The sequence below is a fragment of the Pelodiscus sinensis genome, chromosome 3, assembly GCF_049634645.1.
Source record: "Pelodiscus sinensis isolate JC-2024 chromosome 3, ASM4963464v1, whole genome shotgun sequence".
NCBI lineage: Eukaryota > Metazoa > Chordata > Testudines > Trionychidae > Pelodiscus > Pelodiscus sinensis.
In genome coordinates this window covers 142461217-142479114 of record NC_134713.1, presented here as the reverse complement: position 1 = coordinate 142479114, position 17898 = coordinate 142461217, and the positions used below count along the sequence as shown (strand labels likewise).

The 17898-nt window shown below is 43.5% G+C and overlaps 1 protein-coding gene across 3 annotated transcripts in view; it reads right to left on the bottom strand.

Moving 5' to 3' along the window:
• The window catches only part of DNAH8 (dynein axonemal heavy chain 8), a 615913-nt gene that overhangs the window by 399924 nt on the left and 198091 nt on the right, over nt 1-17898 (bottom strand). For all 3 annotated transcript variants that reach the window (XM_075925079.1, XM_025186355.2, XM_025186358.2), the window contains 2 exons: nt 8946-9058; nt 1922-2028 (listed from right to left, as the gene is read on the bottom strand). In XM_075925079.1, coding sequence (XP_075781194.1) covers nt 1922-2028; nt 8946-9058 — 220 coding nt within the window. The remainder of the gene's footprint in view (nt 1-1921; nt 2029-8945; nt 9059-17898) is intronic.

Below are 17898 nucleotides of genomic sequence, written 5' to 3'. Positions count from 1 at the left end.
AATTATTGAAATAAAATTGGCCAAATAAAAAGAAAGTATATCCTAACAATTTTTGTTTTCTTCTTTTGTTTTCCTAATAATTTTTGTTTTGATGGTAGGGCTACAGTGAGAATTTGGCCTTCCCTAAATTGAGTTAGGGGAAGCCTGAAATTTGAAACCAAATTCATTCAATAATACTTCGTAAAAATGTAAAGTGAGCATATAACTGCTTTATATATGTCTGCAATAGGAAAATCTTGGAAGGCAGGCAATGGCCCAATATTATAAGTAGGAATTGGATTACACAACCTTATCAAATGATTTCCACAGTCCTTTTTTCTGAGGTCCAACTCCATGCCATTAACAAAACAGTGATTATTCAAGAAGAAACAGAAGGGAAATTAAAATCTGTAAATTTAGAGAATTCAAGTGAGGCCTTAGATTTGCTTCTTGCAGGAAGATTCAGAAAATTAACAAGATGATGTCTAGACCTCTATCTTCTAGTAAATTACTATCTCGTTGAGGTATCTGTGGACCAAGCCACAGTCTACTATTAGGCTATGTCTAGACTACATGGCTCCGTCAATGGAGCCATGTAAAATAGTTTATTCGGCATAGTCAAAGAAGCAAGGATTTAAATAATCCCCGCTTCATTAAAATAAAAATGTCCTCCACGCTGTGCCGACGATCAGCTGATCCGGCACAGTGCAGCAGTCTAGACGCAGCGCGGTCGACAAGGGAAGCCTTTGTTGACCGCTCCGGTATGCCTCGTGTTGGCCTTTATTTTGAAAATGGAAAAATGTCTTCCAGAGGAAGATTAGTATACAGACCAGGATTGTTAAGGAGTCCTCTAGTTTCTAGAGTGTTAAGTGTTCTAGACTGAACAACTCTAATCCTTCCCAAAAGGATATCACCCATATTTTTTGCATGAAATGAAGAAGAACCAAGTTCTTATGCCAGGACAGTTGGGGTTACAGAATTGGCCCAAATATCTGTGGAATATTGATGTCATGTCTACGGAGAATCTGAAATAGTCATGGAATCCTACGCTCTGCTTCAAGGATTGCATCTGCAATCCAAAAAAATGCTACAAGTATTCTCTTTTCTCTGTTATCTTGGCCCAGAGAATGAACATAAGGAGTGACTTTGCCTATAGGAAAACTTGTATTATCTTTTTAGTTTGTTGGCTGAGGAGGAAGCAGCAGTTTGGTTTGGGGCAGTGTAAACACAATTTCTTACACCATCTGATCTCAGAAAAGTAGGGATACTTTGAACATGAAAGCACAAAATATTTACTCCAGTGTTGGTTTGCTACCTATGAATGAAGTCAGATCTGACATGTGGCTTCAGCGTTTGAGATCATGGTTTTAAAGTCCAAGCATATAGTATTAACAGATACATTACTACGAAGATTGTCACAAGAATAACCTTCCTTAGAACTGAAGGAAAATCCCAGTGATTCTCATTGCACAGGTCCTTCCCCTCTGCCAGGTTGCCTAGAGTAAATTTAATTTATAACAATTTCCATTTGTTATTTCCCTGCCTCTTGTTTTTATTAATCTCTCTGACCACTATTAGAATGTGAACTATGTAAAGCAAGGATTATTCTTTCTACAATTACCAAAAATTACCTAGTATATTGTGATTGCCACAGGAAAAAAACAAATTAAAATAATACATTTGAAATATTACACTGCCAAACCCTTTATTTTGTCTATTGAAAACAGGATTGTATATTAAAAATAGAAGGCTTAGGTTCATGAAGAAAGGATGTGTAGCATCTGTTGGTACTAAAAGAAAGGAATTACAATCAATGAATATAACTGCATTTTCCCTTAGTCTTTCGTAACAAAGATAAAGAAACTGAATGGATTCTTATAAAACTACTTCAGTATTACTCTCTAAGTTGTTTTAATGAAGTACTACTTCACCTGCAACTTACTTTGAAACAAACATTCTTTTTTTAAGAGTATCCAAAGATAGCCGGGTGGCTTTCAACAGACTGTCTAGTAATTGATGACTGAAATATGCAATTACCTCTTTACATTCCTGCAACAAATACAAAATATTTAGTTCCTGTAGGCAAATAATCAAACAGTAAAAAAGAAATGTGAAAAAAGTAAATTAGAGAAGGTATAATAAAGGAGAGAAAACTATTCTGACTTACTCAATGAAGTCACATATTTTTAAAACATAATTTGTCATTTTAATGGCCTGAAATAATTGTACATTTATTTTTAATTTTCCCCGCAATGCCTACACCACAGAAAATGCTATCTCAGCCAGACATGGGTCATTCACACACACACACCCCTACACCTTCAGAGAACCAACAACTAATAATGGGGGCTGGTCAGGTTTTTAGATTGACTAGCCAATGTCTAACAAGATCCTCAAAGGTTCTGGACCAACAGTACTTATTGAAAGAAACGTGGTTCAATATCATCGTATTTAAAAATGTAAACAAAATTAAAATCAAGAAAACTATCAAAGTAAAACCATTAAAATAACATTAAACTAAAAACAGAACATTACAACAATCAAATCAAAATTAAATCAACAAATTAGATTCAACATTGGATTGGAATTTAGTCATCAAATTAATTATATGAAATTAATACGAAAAATCAATGCTTATAAATTCTAAAGAGGATTCTAAAAAACATTCAGTGAACTTGGGTTACAAATCCCAACTAAAGATTTTTACATAAGCAGATCAGATCTTTGGTTTAAAGTGTGTTAAAAGCATGTCAAGAGTTTAATACTGAGTACATATCATTTAATGTCTAAACCACAACCCAAGAAAACAATTATTATGCTGCTTCCTTCCTAGAATTCTATTCTTCTGTGGTGGCTAACCTTTTCCTTCTTCTCTACAACAGAGATATTAGAATACAGATGTGACGGGGGTGAGGTCACAGAAGACCATTTGGGAGTGCTTTCCGGGATGCTGACACGGACACCTCCACTCACCTTACTGCTCTCTGGGACTTCCCAAAGGGCCAGCTCTGCTGGTCTCCCCCAGCCAAGGCCCCGAGCTGAGATCCCTGCCATCCCCTCCCGAGGAGCAGTAGAGACACTGAACCTCTTTAAGTCTAAGGAAAATGCTGCTTCGGGACCAGCTTCCTGGAATACCACTCCCCAAATGGGATCAGAACCCCCCAGTGAATTACCTGGATAAGCTCCCTTTAACAATGAAAAATAGAATGAATGAACACACTGGTTGCCCCTCCAGGTATTTACACTGAGTTTGATAGAAAAGAAAAATGATTTTATTAAGTACAAGCAGTAGGATTTAAGTGATAATAAGTGAGAAAGGCAGAGTAAAGTAGATTACCAACTCAAAAATAACAGAAAATGCTTAGATAAATCTAACACTAAAATCCTCAGCACAAACTTCTTATAAGTTCACCCTAAAACTGTTTCTGTTTCAGCTGCACCTTTAAACTGTTGTATAAAGCCTCAGCCAAAGCAATTAATTGATTTTACACATGGATTTTCTGGAAATACGCTAAACTGGGGCGGGGGGAGAGTTGTCTTCTAAATCACTTCATTACTGATGATTTGTAAATTATTCTCTGAAGCTTTGTAATTGTTTCAGATACATTGCCTTTTAAACACTGCAACTCGTAATCTTTGTTAAATCTTGCAACTTTGTAACTTTCATCCACTCTGCTTGTAACTTGCTCTAAACTGCATTCTCCCCTGAGATATGAATGTGTGTGTGAGACTGGAAACTATTGTGTGTTTGGGATTAGAAACTATAAAACTGAGCAGGTGGAGCCAGGTGATGAGTCATCAGACCAATCAAGGAGACACTGCTGCTCTGTCTGGTGCTGAATCTGGATGAGCCACAGGAGTTGTACAGAGGCAATAAAAGGAGAGTGCACATGGCAGAAGCTTCTATTTCTGCAGCCAGAAGCTCTCTTTCTTTTCTGACCAGTTCCCCAGTCATGATCAGCAGAAAGACACTCCAGAATCAACATGCCTTGATTCCTTCTGCAACCCATATGCCTGTGTAAGTGAGTGAGTGCCAAAGGGCAGGAATGAATGTGTGTGACTGAGGGTACGTCTACACTACAACGTTAATTCGAACTAACTTAGTTCGAATTAGTCAATTCGAACTAAGCTAATTTGAACTAACGCATCTAGAACTAAAAACTAGTTCAAATTAGCGTTTTGCTAATTCGAACTAGCACGTCCACATTAAGTGGACCCTGAACAGGGCTTAAGGAAGGCCGGAAGCAGTGCCGGCAGAGCATCAGAGGAGGACTTAGAGCGTGGAGATGCTGTCTCAGGCTAGCCGAGGGCTGTACTTAAAGGGTCCCGACCCCCACCCCGGACAGACAGTTCTCAGGGTGCCCCGCTTGCAAAGCAGTCCTGGCTTGGATTGCCTGGAGTACCCACACTGGACACATCACAGCACTCGGCCATCAGACCAGCTGCACTTGCCGCAGGCTGCCATCTGGGGAGAGGGGGCAATTGGGGGGCTGCAGGAGAGCTTCCACCCCCAGAAGCCCGCAGAGCCAGCCCAGTCCTCCCCATCGGGGGCTCGTACCCCATTCCTCCCTCACCTCCTTCCACTTACCCTTCCCTAGCCCCCCTTCCTCATGTACAAAATAAAGGACAATTGTGTTCAAAAATGGAATCTGTCTTTATTGAACAAAACTGGAGGAGACTGGGAAAAGGAGGTGGGAGAGGGGAGGGCAACTAAAATGATCAGGGGTTGGGAACAGGTCCCCTATGAAGAGAGGCTAAAGAGACTGGGTCTTTTCAGCTTAGAAAAGAGGAGACGGAGGGGGGACAGGATAGAGGTCTCTAAAAGCAGGAGTTGGGTGGAGAGGGTGCATCAAGAAAAGTTCTTCATTAGTTCCCATAAAGAAGGACTAGAGGACACCAAAGGAAAGGAATGGGTAGCAGGCTTCAAACTAGTAACAGAAAGTTGTTCTTCACAAAGCAAAGAGTCAACCTGTGGAACTCCTTGCTGCAGGAGGCTGTGAAGGCTAGAACTAGAACAGAGTTTAAAGGGACGTGAGATCAAGTCATGGAGGTTGGGTCCATGGAGTGCTATTAGCCAGGGGGTAGGAGTGGTGTCCCTGCCCAAGGTTTGTGGAAGGCTGGAGAGGGATGGCATGAGACAAATGGCTTGGTCACTGTCTTCGGTCCATCCCCTCCAGGGTCCCTAGGGTTGGCCGCTGTCGGCAGACAGGCTACTGGGCTAGATGGACCTTTGGTCTGACCCAGTATGGCCATTGTAAGCTCAGGGCTCAGGGTCGGGGGTCTCAGTGGACCACCTTGATTTTCATGCACCTGCTCCTGGGTGGCCAGGTTGGCAGCTCTCCTGACCTAGCCGGCCACTTTCCTGTGCCTAGTGCGGAGGTCGTGGATGAGGTCCACGATGTCCGCACTAGCCCAGGTGGGTGCCCGCGCCTTGCTGTCCCGGGCAAGCTCCCGGGAGCCGCCAGCCTGGTCCCGGGAAGAGAGGGAGGGTTGGGGGGCATTGGGTGGGTGGCTCGATCCGTGCCAGGTGCAGGGTCTGCTGGCTGGGTGCTGGCAGGCTTGCACCTGGCACGGGCACCGTAGCCAGCCCGTGCCCCTTTAAGGGGTCCGGGGCTGGGAGGGGGCAGACGAGTTTCCCTGGTGTTGGCCAGAGTGGCCACCAGGGAAACCTGGGGAGGGCTAGCCTCCCACTAGTTCGAATTAAGGGTCTACACAGCCCTTAATTCGAACTAGTAAGTTCGAACTAGGCTTAATCCTCGTGGAATGAGGATTACCTAGTTCGAACTAGGCGCTCTGTTAGTTCGAATTAAGTTCGAACTAACGGAGTGCTAGTGTAGCGCCTATGAAAGTTAGTTCGAACTAACATCCGTTAGTTCTAACTAACTTTGTAGTGTAGATATACCCTGAGTGAATGAATGAAGGGGTGTGTGTGTTTGTTTGCGTGTGTGAGAGAGAGCTGGTTCCCTGTTAGTTTAAACCTTTAGCGGCAGCTCTATCCTCTTTAGTTTAACCATGTAGTGCATATAATGGAGTGTTAATTCCTCAATCAATAAATCCATACTAGTGTAACCCTGGGTGGTCTCCAGTGGGAATTTTTGGGGTAACACAAACCAGGGAAATCCCACTTTCCCTGAAGTCTCTGGTTCTCCCTCCTCGGGTGTGTCCAGCTAGCCCAAAGACCTAGATTCCTCCTTTTCTATTCTTTTTAAAGAATTCTCTTTTGTATGGGGAGTCACCCGATCACTCCCTACCAACCACTGCTAAGCCTTAAGGACAAAAGGCTATTTGCATATTATTGCCCAGACACTGAGACCTCCCTTGACAACTTTCATTCACACATTTAAAACCAGGGTTTTTTACAGTGTAGACATGTGGCCTGGAACCTTTGGAATCGGTACCTGGATTCAATGCAGACAGTGCCATGGATTACCAGGTTCCTGCGGTACCAGGGGCATCATGTGTACTGACACACAAAGGTCTTGGTGCTATAGACAGTTTCGTGGGAGACTTTCCAGAAAGGTCTCCCTGAGGCACCATTTTGCCATGAAGAGAACCTGGAAGTGATTGTACTGCCCAACGTTGTGCTCCTGGGACTAACACAAGGTGAAGGATCATTTTAAGGTTGAGATCTCTATCCCTGCAAACCCTGGCCTTAAGCTTGGCACAATAAGGGCAGTCCTGAGGTGAGTAATCTTTGTCGAGCCATCTGATGCACTGTGAATGCCCATCAAAAACAAGCATCATGTCCCTGCAGAAAATGCAGTGCTTGAAGCCCAGGGAACTGAGCATTTTTTAAATTAACTGACCAACTAACACTGTGAAGAGCAACAACTAACAACAGTAAATGGGCAATAAACTATCTTAATGTAGAAAAAGCTTCAAAAAATGAAGAGAATTGCAGAGCTCTGTCTCAGGCCAGGGATGGTTGAGAAGGAACTGGAGGATTTGGGCCGTGCATGCACCATTCCGACCAGCATAGCATGCACAGTTGGTGCTGCACATGTGCAACCTCCACAGGGATTGCTTCAAAAACTCTGATCCAGGCACTGGGATGACACCAAGACCAAATGTGGAACAACTATAGGGACATCTCTCAAAGAAGAACTACAAGTACTACTACAAACTACTACTAAACTAGAAAAATATTAGCAGATTTAGAAAGAGAATGTATAGTAATGTAGTAATCATGAGGTAAATCACATGGGGAGTTCTGACTCATGCCACTTGAAAAGAAAAAGAACCAAGAGAAATCAGACAAGTGCTGCCCTTAAATAGCTGAGGAAAGGACCACCAGGAAGTGCACAGTTTGTTCACCACACCAATTCATATTACTACAGAAACCTCTCCAGCTCTAGGGTTGCACTTATCTGAGTGGAATACATATGTGAACCAGTGAAACAAAAATAGCCCATTTGTCTCACAAGAGGGGGAAAAGCTGGGCTATGGAAAGCATTAATATTAGGAATTCCCTTGGTCTCCTGAAATCCTTCTAAAATATCCTCTACCTTCCAGATCTGCTGCTATGCCAGAGCAAGGAGAAAAATATCCCACCCTCATCTACCCAAAAAAACCCTCCCATTCTTCAAACAGGGCACACAGATGAATACTTTGAGAAAAATTGAAACAAAATACAGGACTATGTAGCACTTTAAAGACTAACAAGATGGTTTATTAGATGATGAGCTTTCGAGGGCCAGACCCACTTCCTCAGATCAAACAGTGACTATTTGATCTGAGGAAGTGGGTCTGGCCCACGAAAGCTCATCATCTAATAAACCATCTTGTTAGTCTTTAAAGTGCTACATAGTCCTGTATTTTGTTTCAGCTACACTAGACTAACACAGCTACATTTCTATCACTATTGAGAAAAATTATTTGTCTTGAAGAGCGGTCTATAAATAGGTATGTCTACTTAGCACACTAAGCTCAGGTTCTGACTCAGTTTTTTACCAAAGACCCCCTACCATTCACACTCAAATCAGTATGACTCTGATCAGCAAGCACTCACAATTCAGGTACTAGGACTCTGCTAGGTGGTAGGGAGAGAGGCCAGTGACTCAAGTCCAAGCAGTGACTTTGCAGTCTGGACATAAGTCAAGCAGCAGACCTGAGTCAGATGGTCCTCATGGCACAGTATTGACACACTAGCACAGCTGTTAGATTCATATCCAGAAACTGTAAGCAGATTACATAGCAGCATGGATGTTTATATGTGAGCTTGGAAATACCAAATCTATGTCCCAAATACCTGGACTTAACATACAGTGTAGCCAGCAAGAGGAACCAGCATTCAATTTTGGGGTAAAAACCACAAGAATCTTGTGTCAATCTCCGAAAAAAGAAATAAAGGCAGAAAAGTCTAACAGTACCAGACCAAAGTGTTCATAGGAAAATATAATTCAATCCACAGGATCCATGAGTGCCTCTTACCTATGCACAACCCGTTTGCCATTCAGCACAATACATTACCACTCACCTGCACCCACCAGCTGTCATCCTTGCATCATTAATGCCCTTAAGATTCAAATCTTATGAGAGGGGGAGATGAAAAAGAAAGTGGATGCCTTCCTTCACTGGCTGCCAGAAAAAAACATAGGGGTGGACTTTCTGAAATGAAGGGGACAGTGGGGAAATGAAGAGCAGGTTGGGTAACTGGTTGTACCATGGGAAAGAGGAGAAAATTTGCTTGCTTGCTCAGAATAACTCTGTGTATTACGGTCTCTTATTATAGCAATACACCTTCTACTACCCATCCACTTCAACTCTGGCCTACTGAAAATTTGGTTAATGAAAGCCGTGCTGCAGCACAAAATACATTCTTAGATAAGACATTTTTAGCCTTATGAACTACACTCAAATGTTGTGTGGTGATGTCAGTTATTTGTTCATGAAAAATCAGGTATTTTCTGTTCAGTTCTAAAACATTTGTTATGAACTTCATAATTTTTCTTTCTATAATGAAATACCTTTCTAAACTCATCTTCTTTCTCATTGTCTTCAGCATCCTCACTAAGAATACTTGAAGAAGCATTATCTACCTCCTCTCCATCAGCCCCAAATGCCACATGTTTCCCTTCTACTGTAAATAAAAAGAAATTAGAAGAATTAAAATACACTATCGAGGTATAACAAATATTAAATTATATAACCATATTTCTTGTAACTAGAAAATTGTATTCTGCTTTAGAGCATGCTGGAGTCAATAGAAATCATTCCATTAATTTTAATGGGAGTTGGACGAGGTGTTTAATTTGCTCTTCACACCTATGATCCACAGTTCTTTGTTATCCTACACACATACACACATGAAAATGAGGTAATATCCATTTTCTAAATTACAGAGCAATTTGGCAAATTTATGGTGAATTTTTTATTACTCCACTGCCCTTGGCTTTCTAAACTTCTTCCTTAGGGCTTATGCTAACATTCCAAATCCCTTCAAATAGTTACCATTTTTTAAAGATCAATCAACCACTAAAATAGTTCCTTCTCCTTGTTGCTCAATATATAATTTTGAAATGAAATAGAGAAGGACATAGATTTTCATGGAAGAAGAGATCACTACGATCATCTATTCTGATCTCCTACATAACAAAGACTAAAGGACACCTTTTATTTTTGCAATGCATGCAAATATAGTCAACTACAGAAAACATAAACTTCACACCGAACTGCACTTCTACTTGCCCATCAACAAAGCAGCCTCTAAGCTTCCCTAGCCAAATCCTCCTGTAGAAACAGGGGAAGATCAGGCTCCTCATCATGTGATTCTTAATGACCATTTAACAATCTGAAAATGAGCTATGGAACTTGGAGCAGGAAAGAGGTTTCAAGAAATTGGGTCCACAGTGATTTCTCATTGGTGATGATCTTGGAACTCCTCCACAACTTGAGGAGAACAGTTATGTCCTTGTGGCAGTATCAAAGGAGGAAGATTATCAGCTTGGTTGGAAGACAGAAAGACATCCATAAAACTTCTAATTCGGAGCCCCCTCCAGGCTAAGCAATGGTTCATAGGCTGAGAACAATTGTGAAAGAATTCCTCTACTGGAGCTCCTGAGTTCATCTCCTCACAGACAGAGCGCCTTCTCAACTTTCGCTGTGCAGCAAGCCTGTGGTTGCTTCAACTTTAGGAGCACTAGCGCCGCTGTGCCTCTAGATGGAAACTTTTGACAGCAGTGCCCTAGTCGGCCATTCACGAAGAATGCTGGCATACAACATTTCAAACGGTTATCCCATGCATGTAGCCAATTGCCCCCTCAGTTTGTTCTCTGACCTGGATGTAGTTGGATCCAAAGCAGAGGGGAGGAGGGAGAGTGGTGGAGCACCCATGGGGACAACCATCTCGAAGAACTCTAGTTACTGTACCAGGTGAGTAACCTTCCTTTCTTCTTCAAGGATTGTCTCCATGGGTGCTCCACCTTGAAGTGATTACGAAGTAGTGGTTGTGCTCAGTGGTGGGTGCTTCGGTGAATACGACCCGGTAATTTCAGAGAAAACGACTGAGCTTTCGAAGATCTAAAATCAGTCTCCAACCCCCTATCTTCTTGGTGGTAAGGAAGTAATGGAAATAGAATCCCTTCCCCCTGTGTTCTGGTAGACCCTCTTCTATGACCCCTAATTAAAAGAGGTGTTGTGTCTCTTGTACAAACACATGCTCATGAGAGGGGTCCCTGAAGAGGGACGGGGAGGGGAGTTGGGAGCGGGGATGGTAAGGAATAGGATGCAGTAACCCATTTTGATTATTTCCGAAACCCACTTGTCAGTGGTCCGCCATGCTGGATAGAATACAGTCAGTCTGCTGCCAAATGTTGTATGGGTTTGGATTGCTTCCTTGAAAATCTTGGTCCTGTCTGACCCTCAACCAGACCTTCAAAACATTAAGGGTTCCCGAATGGAGGTGTGAGATTTGGGAAAAAACTCCAGAAGAATAATGGGTTTGTTAATATGAAAACTTGGAGCACACCTTAGGGATGAAGGCTGGGTGAGGATGTAATTTAACACTATGTTTGTTAAAGACAGTATATGGAGGTTCCGCCATTAAGGCCGCCAGCTCGCTGACCCTAAGGCAGAGGCGATTGCCTGTAGAAAAACCACATTCATTGTGACTATTGGGAAGGATACTGTCACCAGTGGTTCAAAGGGTGGTTGGGTGAGGGTGTCCAGGACTAGAACCAAGTCTCATGGAGGTGGTGGGGCCCTGTGGGATGGATTGAAATTGGTTAACCCCTTGAGAAACCGCTTGGTGGTAGGGTGTGAAAATATGGATGTGCTCTCTATAGACTGTAAGAAGGCAGTGATAGCTACTAGGTGTACTTTCAGTGATGTGATAGCTAACCCAGAGTGCTTTCAAGATAGGATATATTTGAGGATTTCTTGCAGAGGCACATCATGTGGGTCCAGCTGTTTGTTGGTGCACCAGGAGACAAATCCATGCCACTTATGAGTGTAGGTTGCCCTCGTTGTGTCCTTCCTGCTATGTATCAGGACCTGTTTGACTTGTGAAGAGCAGAGTTTCTCAGAGTCCGAGAATTAACGAGGAACCATGCTGTCAATTGAAGAATGTGAGGCTGCTGGTGAAGAAGGGTCCAGTGGTTTTGGGTCAATAGGTTGGGAAGTTTGGGGAGGAGATAAGGTGGATGGAGAGACATCCGATAAAGAAAGGGAAACCATGGCTGGTGAGCCCATGCCGGAGATAGGAGAATCATTTTGGCTCTGTCCCTGTTGATCTTCTCTAGGACTATGGGGATGAGCATGGTGGATGGGAACGCATAGAACAGTGGACCTGCCCAACTGAGGAGGAAAGCGTTGCCTAACAAACCCTTGCCACTCCCGGCTTTGGAGCAATATTGTCTGCATTTTGAGTTTTTGTAGGAAGCAAAGAGGTCTATTCAGGGGAAGCCCCAGCGATGGAAGATATGTAGGAGAACATCCTGTTGAAGTTCCCATTTGTGGTCTGGTGCAAAGTTCCTGCTTAGAGCGTCCACCACCGTGCTGCTGATTCTTGGTAAGGATGATGCTATGAGCGCAATCTTGTTATGGGCGCTCCAGTTCCAGAGGCGAACCGTCTCCACACAAAGGGAGCGGGCCCTGGTTCTCCCTTGGTGATTGATATAGTACATCGTAGCAATGTTCTCAGTGAGGATTCTGACTGTGGCACTGGAAATATGCATTTTGAAATGCTTGCAGGTATTGAGGACAGCCCTGAGCTCTAGGACATTGATATGAAGAGTTGCTTCCCACAGTGTCCATCGGCCCTGAATGGATAGGCCATTTGTATGGGCACCCCACCCAACAAGAGTGATATGAACAGATGGTTGAGATGGATGAAATGGGACTCCAGTAAGGAGGTTGTATGGCGTGGTCCACCACTTGAAGGAAGTTATTACGGCAGGTTTTGGAGAGACCTGCTTGTGAATGTGGTATCTTGTGAGTACATAACACCGATGCTAGCCAATGTTGTAGCCAGCAGTTTGTAGCCATGAGAACCTCCTCAAGACAATCACTGTGGTGGTTACACTGCTGTGTCTGCCACATCTAGTGCGATCTGAAGCCCAGTTCTAGCAGTCGCATATCCCTGTAAGACCATGAACTTTAGGATGGATCCAGCAAATGCTCCATTAGTAGTCAGTTTGGTGTAATTGTCAAAGCCATGGTTCAACAATAGAGAGGCATCATTGGCAATATATAGTAAAAGCATTGAGGAAGAATATATTTTCCTGCAAAACAAGTTCAGGTGCTTGCTTGCTTTCTCTGCTGCAGCATTTTTATACTTCGGATTCTTTGACCTATGTTGGGCTATATCCACGACCAGAGAGTTCTGTTGCAGGTGTGAGAATAAAAACCTCATACCCTTGATCAGGACAAAATACTTTTTTGTCTGCCCTCTTATTGGTAGGAAGAACAGAGGCTGGGGTCTGCCAGAACTCTTTGACAGACTCCATAATAGCTTCATCTATTGGCAACGCTATTTTTGCACACCGGGAGGGTTGGAGGTTTTTAAGGAGACAATATTGCTTCTCCTGAACATCAGTTAACTGGACCTCCTGGCTAGCAGCTATCCTTTTGAATAGTTCTTAGAACAGTTTAAGATCGTCTGTAGGGGTGTGTCTAAACTACATGCCTCCGTCGACGGAGGCATGTAGATTAGCCAGATCGGCAGAGGGAAATGAAGCCGCGATTAAAATAATCGCGGCTTCATTTAAATTTAAATGGCTGCCCCGATCTGCCGATCAGCTGTTTGTCGGCAGATCGGGGCAGTCTGGACGCGACGCGCCGACAAAGAAGCCTTTCTTGATCGGCACAGGTATGCCTCGTGAAACCAGGTTTACCTGTGCCGATCAAGAAAGGCTTCTTTGTCGGCGCGTCGCATCCAGACTGCCCCGATCTGCCGACAAACAGCTGATCGGCAGAGCGGGGCAGCCATTTAAATTTAAATGAAGCCGCGATTATTTTAATCGCGGCTTCATTTCCCTCTGCCGATCTGGCTAATCTACATGCCTCCGTCGACGGAGGCATGTAGTTTAGACGTACCCTAGGTGACCTATCTCCTTGGATGATAGCCTCATCTGGAGAGGACAAAGAATGATCAATGGGGGAAGTATCAGGCTGCTCATCATCAGGTTCTGATAATTGACCTTCTTCCAATGCCAAATGGTGTGGTGGGGAGGAAGGTATGAGGCGGGCTGTGATGCCTAAGGGTAGGTGGTTCAAGAACTAAGGACTGCAACAGTAACTGGCTAATAACTAAGAACTACAGAGAAATGTTGAGTAAAGCAGAGAACTACAGAGCTCTGTCTCAGGCCAATGGTGGTTGAGAAGGAACTGGAGGGCTGTGTGTGGTAGTTACTGATATGGTGAGCGCTGACTGGCACAACAAATGTGCAGCCCCAGCAGGGTCTGCTTCAAAATCTCCAATCCAGGCACCAGGACAGCACAAAGACCAAGAGTGGAGCATCCACAGGGACTTGTCAAAGAAGTATCAGACTTGTCTTAGCCAAAAGATGCTATCAGAATCACTCACTTTGTTTTGCTGAATTTTCAATCAGGCCTTGGGTAAAAGAGAAAAGAGGGGAAAGGAATACAAGAAGTCCCCATGCCATGGGAGGATGAGGGCACTTCCTTTTGAATATTTCCCCAGGCCAGGCCTGGGGCAGTAACAAGGACATTTCTTGTTCCAGTAAGTAGAGAAGAGATCTGTAGTTAGGCTTACCCAGAGAGCGAATATATGTCAAAGCACCTCTGAGTTCAGTTCCTGTTTGGGGTTGTGATAGAAATTCTGAACCTGCTGGCTATCACATTCTGTATTCCGGGTAGATAGATAGCTGTGGTGAGTATGTTCTGAGGGATGCACCATTTCCACAGACTGAGGGTTTTTGAAGAGTGAGGTAAATCTTACACTTTCCTGGTTATTTACGTAAAACACAGATGTCATATTAAGTCCATAATGATCTTCATATGGGTGTTATTGATGAAAGGCGGAAAGCGCATACAGGCATTCCTGCCAATACTTAGCTCCAAAAGAGTGACATGAAGCGTTACTTCTGTGGAAGACTATTTGCCCTGAAACTTGTGGGTGTGTAGGTGAGCACCCTGTCTATTGGGAAGGCAACTGTCTCAAGGTAGTGAGTCTGTGTACTGCATTGAGTGTGGTGCTGAGAAACTTCAGTTGCTGTACTGGGGTTGGTATTCCAGTTCAATGAGGAGAGCCATGGTGAATGAGCTGGGTGGAGCAGTCTATACTGACAATGGTCTTGCCCAAAGGTAAACTATAGGAAATCTCATCTTTTAGAGCTGGAATAGTGGCTGCTAGCATAACCATCTTGAACATCTGCGCCTTCCCATATGTGTTTAATGCCCTTAGTGCTAGAATGCAAATTCAACCTCCCTTCATTTTTGACGATCAAGAAATAATAGGAGTAAACCTCCTTGCTCCCGAATGGCACCAGGACTGGTTCAATGGAATAACAAATTATATATTTCCAGATGAAGTAGGTTCTCATGAGAAGGGTCCCTGAAGGGGGTTGGGAAGGAGGGTTGTACTGGGGAAGGGACATGAATTGAATGGTGTAACTTTTCAAAATAATCCCCTGGACCCATCTGTCAGTGGTAATACAATTGCTAAGAAATAGGGCCAGGTGACTTCTGAAGAGGCATGACAGGTGTGTAGATGGCAGCTGATGCTGCAAGATATAATTGTTCAGACCCTTGAGCACCCTCTGAAAGTGCTTAGAAGAAGTGGATTGAGAAGTAGTGGATTGGGATGTAGACTGATTCCCCTTTTGAGCCCTGGTCCTCCTACCCTAAGGCTCATAACAGTGCTGAGATGGTTGATATTGTATGACTGAGAGATATATCTTCTTTTCTGTCCTGCACTGTAGATTCCTATGGAGTGTAATGTGGTCCAGGAATCCAGGACTAGGGAGAAGAATCTGTGATCTCCATGAAAACATTTGTCTTCTGCAATAATTTGGGGAATCCAGAAAGATGCAGTCAAGAAGCCAGTCTCACTACCACTGTCATAAAGAGCAGGCAGGCCACTGTAACAGCTACAGACAGTGCTGTCTCTAGCACCAATCTGGTTATTAAATGACCCTCTTTTAAGGATGGCCTGAAAGTGTTAATTTTGTGTCTCCAGTAAATGTTCCAGAAACACCCTTACTTTTCTATAATATTAATAAAATCATTAGGACTTTCAATTGATGTGCATTAATGCCTGCGATTAATGCAGGGAAGGATGAATGTGTTAATTTTTTAAATGTGTTAATCGCAGGCTATAATGCTGTACTGCCCCTTTGAGCAACCGCTCTAGCACCTCAAAGGGGCAGCGCGTTAGGAGCCAGGGATCAGCTCTGTCGGTCTACACCATGGAGATTATGGTGTGTCCAACATGTGTGCCAGAGGAAGAGTAAATCTCTAATGCGTAGAGCATAGTGAGCGCACAGAGGCTCAGGTTGCAGCTCTGCAGATGTCAGACAAAGACACATTCTTCAGGTAGGCTGTGGAGGCAGCCATTGCTCTCGTGGACTGGGTCCATACTACTGATGGAGGCTCCCGTTAAAGGTGCAGTAAAAGAGTTGAATGCATTCAGAAATCCATTTACATGGTTTCTATTTAGAGGTAGATGTGCTTTGAGATCTTTTGGTAGTTGGGACAGTCTTGAGGATTTGTGGAATGGTCTAGTTCTTTCTAAATAAAAAGCAATTGCCCCAGGGATGTCCTGAGTGTGCAAAGCTGTTTCTCTGTTGCTCGTGTGAGGTTTTGGGAAAAAGACAGGTAAGTATATTGGCTCATTACAATGGAAAGAGATGGGTACTTTCAGGAGAAACTTGGCGTGTGGGCAGAGAGCTACTTTGTTCTTATGAAAGATCATATAGAGGGGTTTGCCACAGTGGCTCTGAGTTCACCAACCCTTCTTGCTGCAGTAATTGCTACAAGAAAGGCCACCTTCATAGATAGGTGTAATAGTGAACAGGTGGCTAAAGGTTCAAATGGTCTACCTGTTAGTGCTCTTAATACTAAGTTGAGGCTCCAAGCCAAAGTTGGATATTCTTCATAAAGAATATTTTTAATATTCTTCCTAGAGCACTTGATGTTGGGGTGAGTGAAGACAGAGTGATCTTCTAGAGGGGGATGAAATGCAGTTATTGCAACTAAATGTATTTTTAAGGAGCTAAGGGCAATGCCTGTGTTTTTGATAAATAAAAGATAGACAATGATATGGGGAAGGAGGGCTGACGTGGATATCATGTGCTGATCACCACACCATCTAGAGAACCTGTTCCATTTGTGTAAATATGTTTTTCTAGTAGATGGCCTCGCAGTTCAAAAGGATCTCTTGTACAGATGCAGAGCCAGATGTCTCTATTGATGTGAGTCAGCAAGGAGCCATGCCCCGAGTTGCAGAGTCTATATATCCAGGTGGCATTAATGACCATTATCATGTGTGAGGAGATGAGAGGTGGGTAGAAAGCACCACAGAATAATTGTCATCATTTGGAGGAGGTAAAGGTACCATGTCTGTCTGGTGTCCCCTGGAGACTTAAGTGCCTTCTCCCTAAAGTGGAGTTATAAATTTCAGCTCCTTGTTCCTGTGAGACTGCAATATTAGCTGTGGCAGTTGAAGCACTTCTGTGAGGCTGTCCCAGACATCACACACAGTGAGAGTGTCTGGCTATTGTAGAAACTGCTTACAGGAGAGGCACCTCTCAGAGCTAGTAGAGCTAAGAATGCCCCCACCCCAGGAATTGGGGGGGAGTGTTAGCAGCAGATCAGTCTCTAGCACTGAGGAATGCAGAAGCAAGCAGGTCATCTTTGCCCGTCTTCTTTTTGTTTCTTTTCAAAAGAAAAAACCAGAGGGGGCAAAAATGGGGAGGGGAGGAGATGCCCCCAGACAAAATAAAAAACAAAGTTTTGGGGTTTTCTTTAAAATCCCAAGGGAGTAAAAAGCAAAGGAAACACTATTAGGGAGAACAAATAAATAAATAAAAACAGCTACAAAGTATGCTAATGATACAGATAAGGAAAAGACAACTGCTCACCTCACAAAGTTGGCTGAAAAAGAAGCGAGGGGTTTTCATCTGCCTGTGAAGTACTAGATCGCCTCTAGTCTAAGCAGTTCACAAGGAAGGAGAGCACATGGGTGGGCTCAATGGATACTGCTACCAAAAATCTCTGATTAGAGGCACCAGGGTCCACATACTCTTACAATGCACCACTCATAGGGACAGTAATCAAAGAAGAAGCTTTATTAACTGGCACTTTGTTAACCGGAAAACTTGGTTAACCAGCATTGCCTTCAGCCACAATACCCCCACATCTTCAGGCACTGGTGCTGGACTCCCACGTATCCAACCGGATGGCTTGATGCCTCCAATCATTGCAGATGTCATCAGCAAGTGCCTCCTTCCCCCTCAGCCT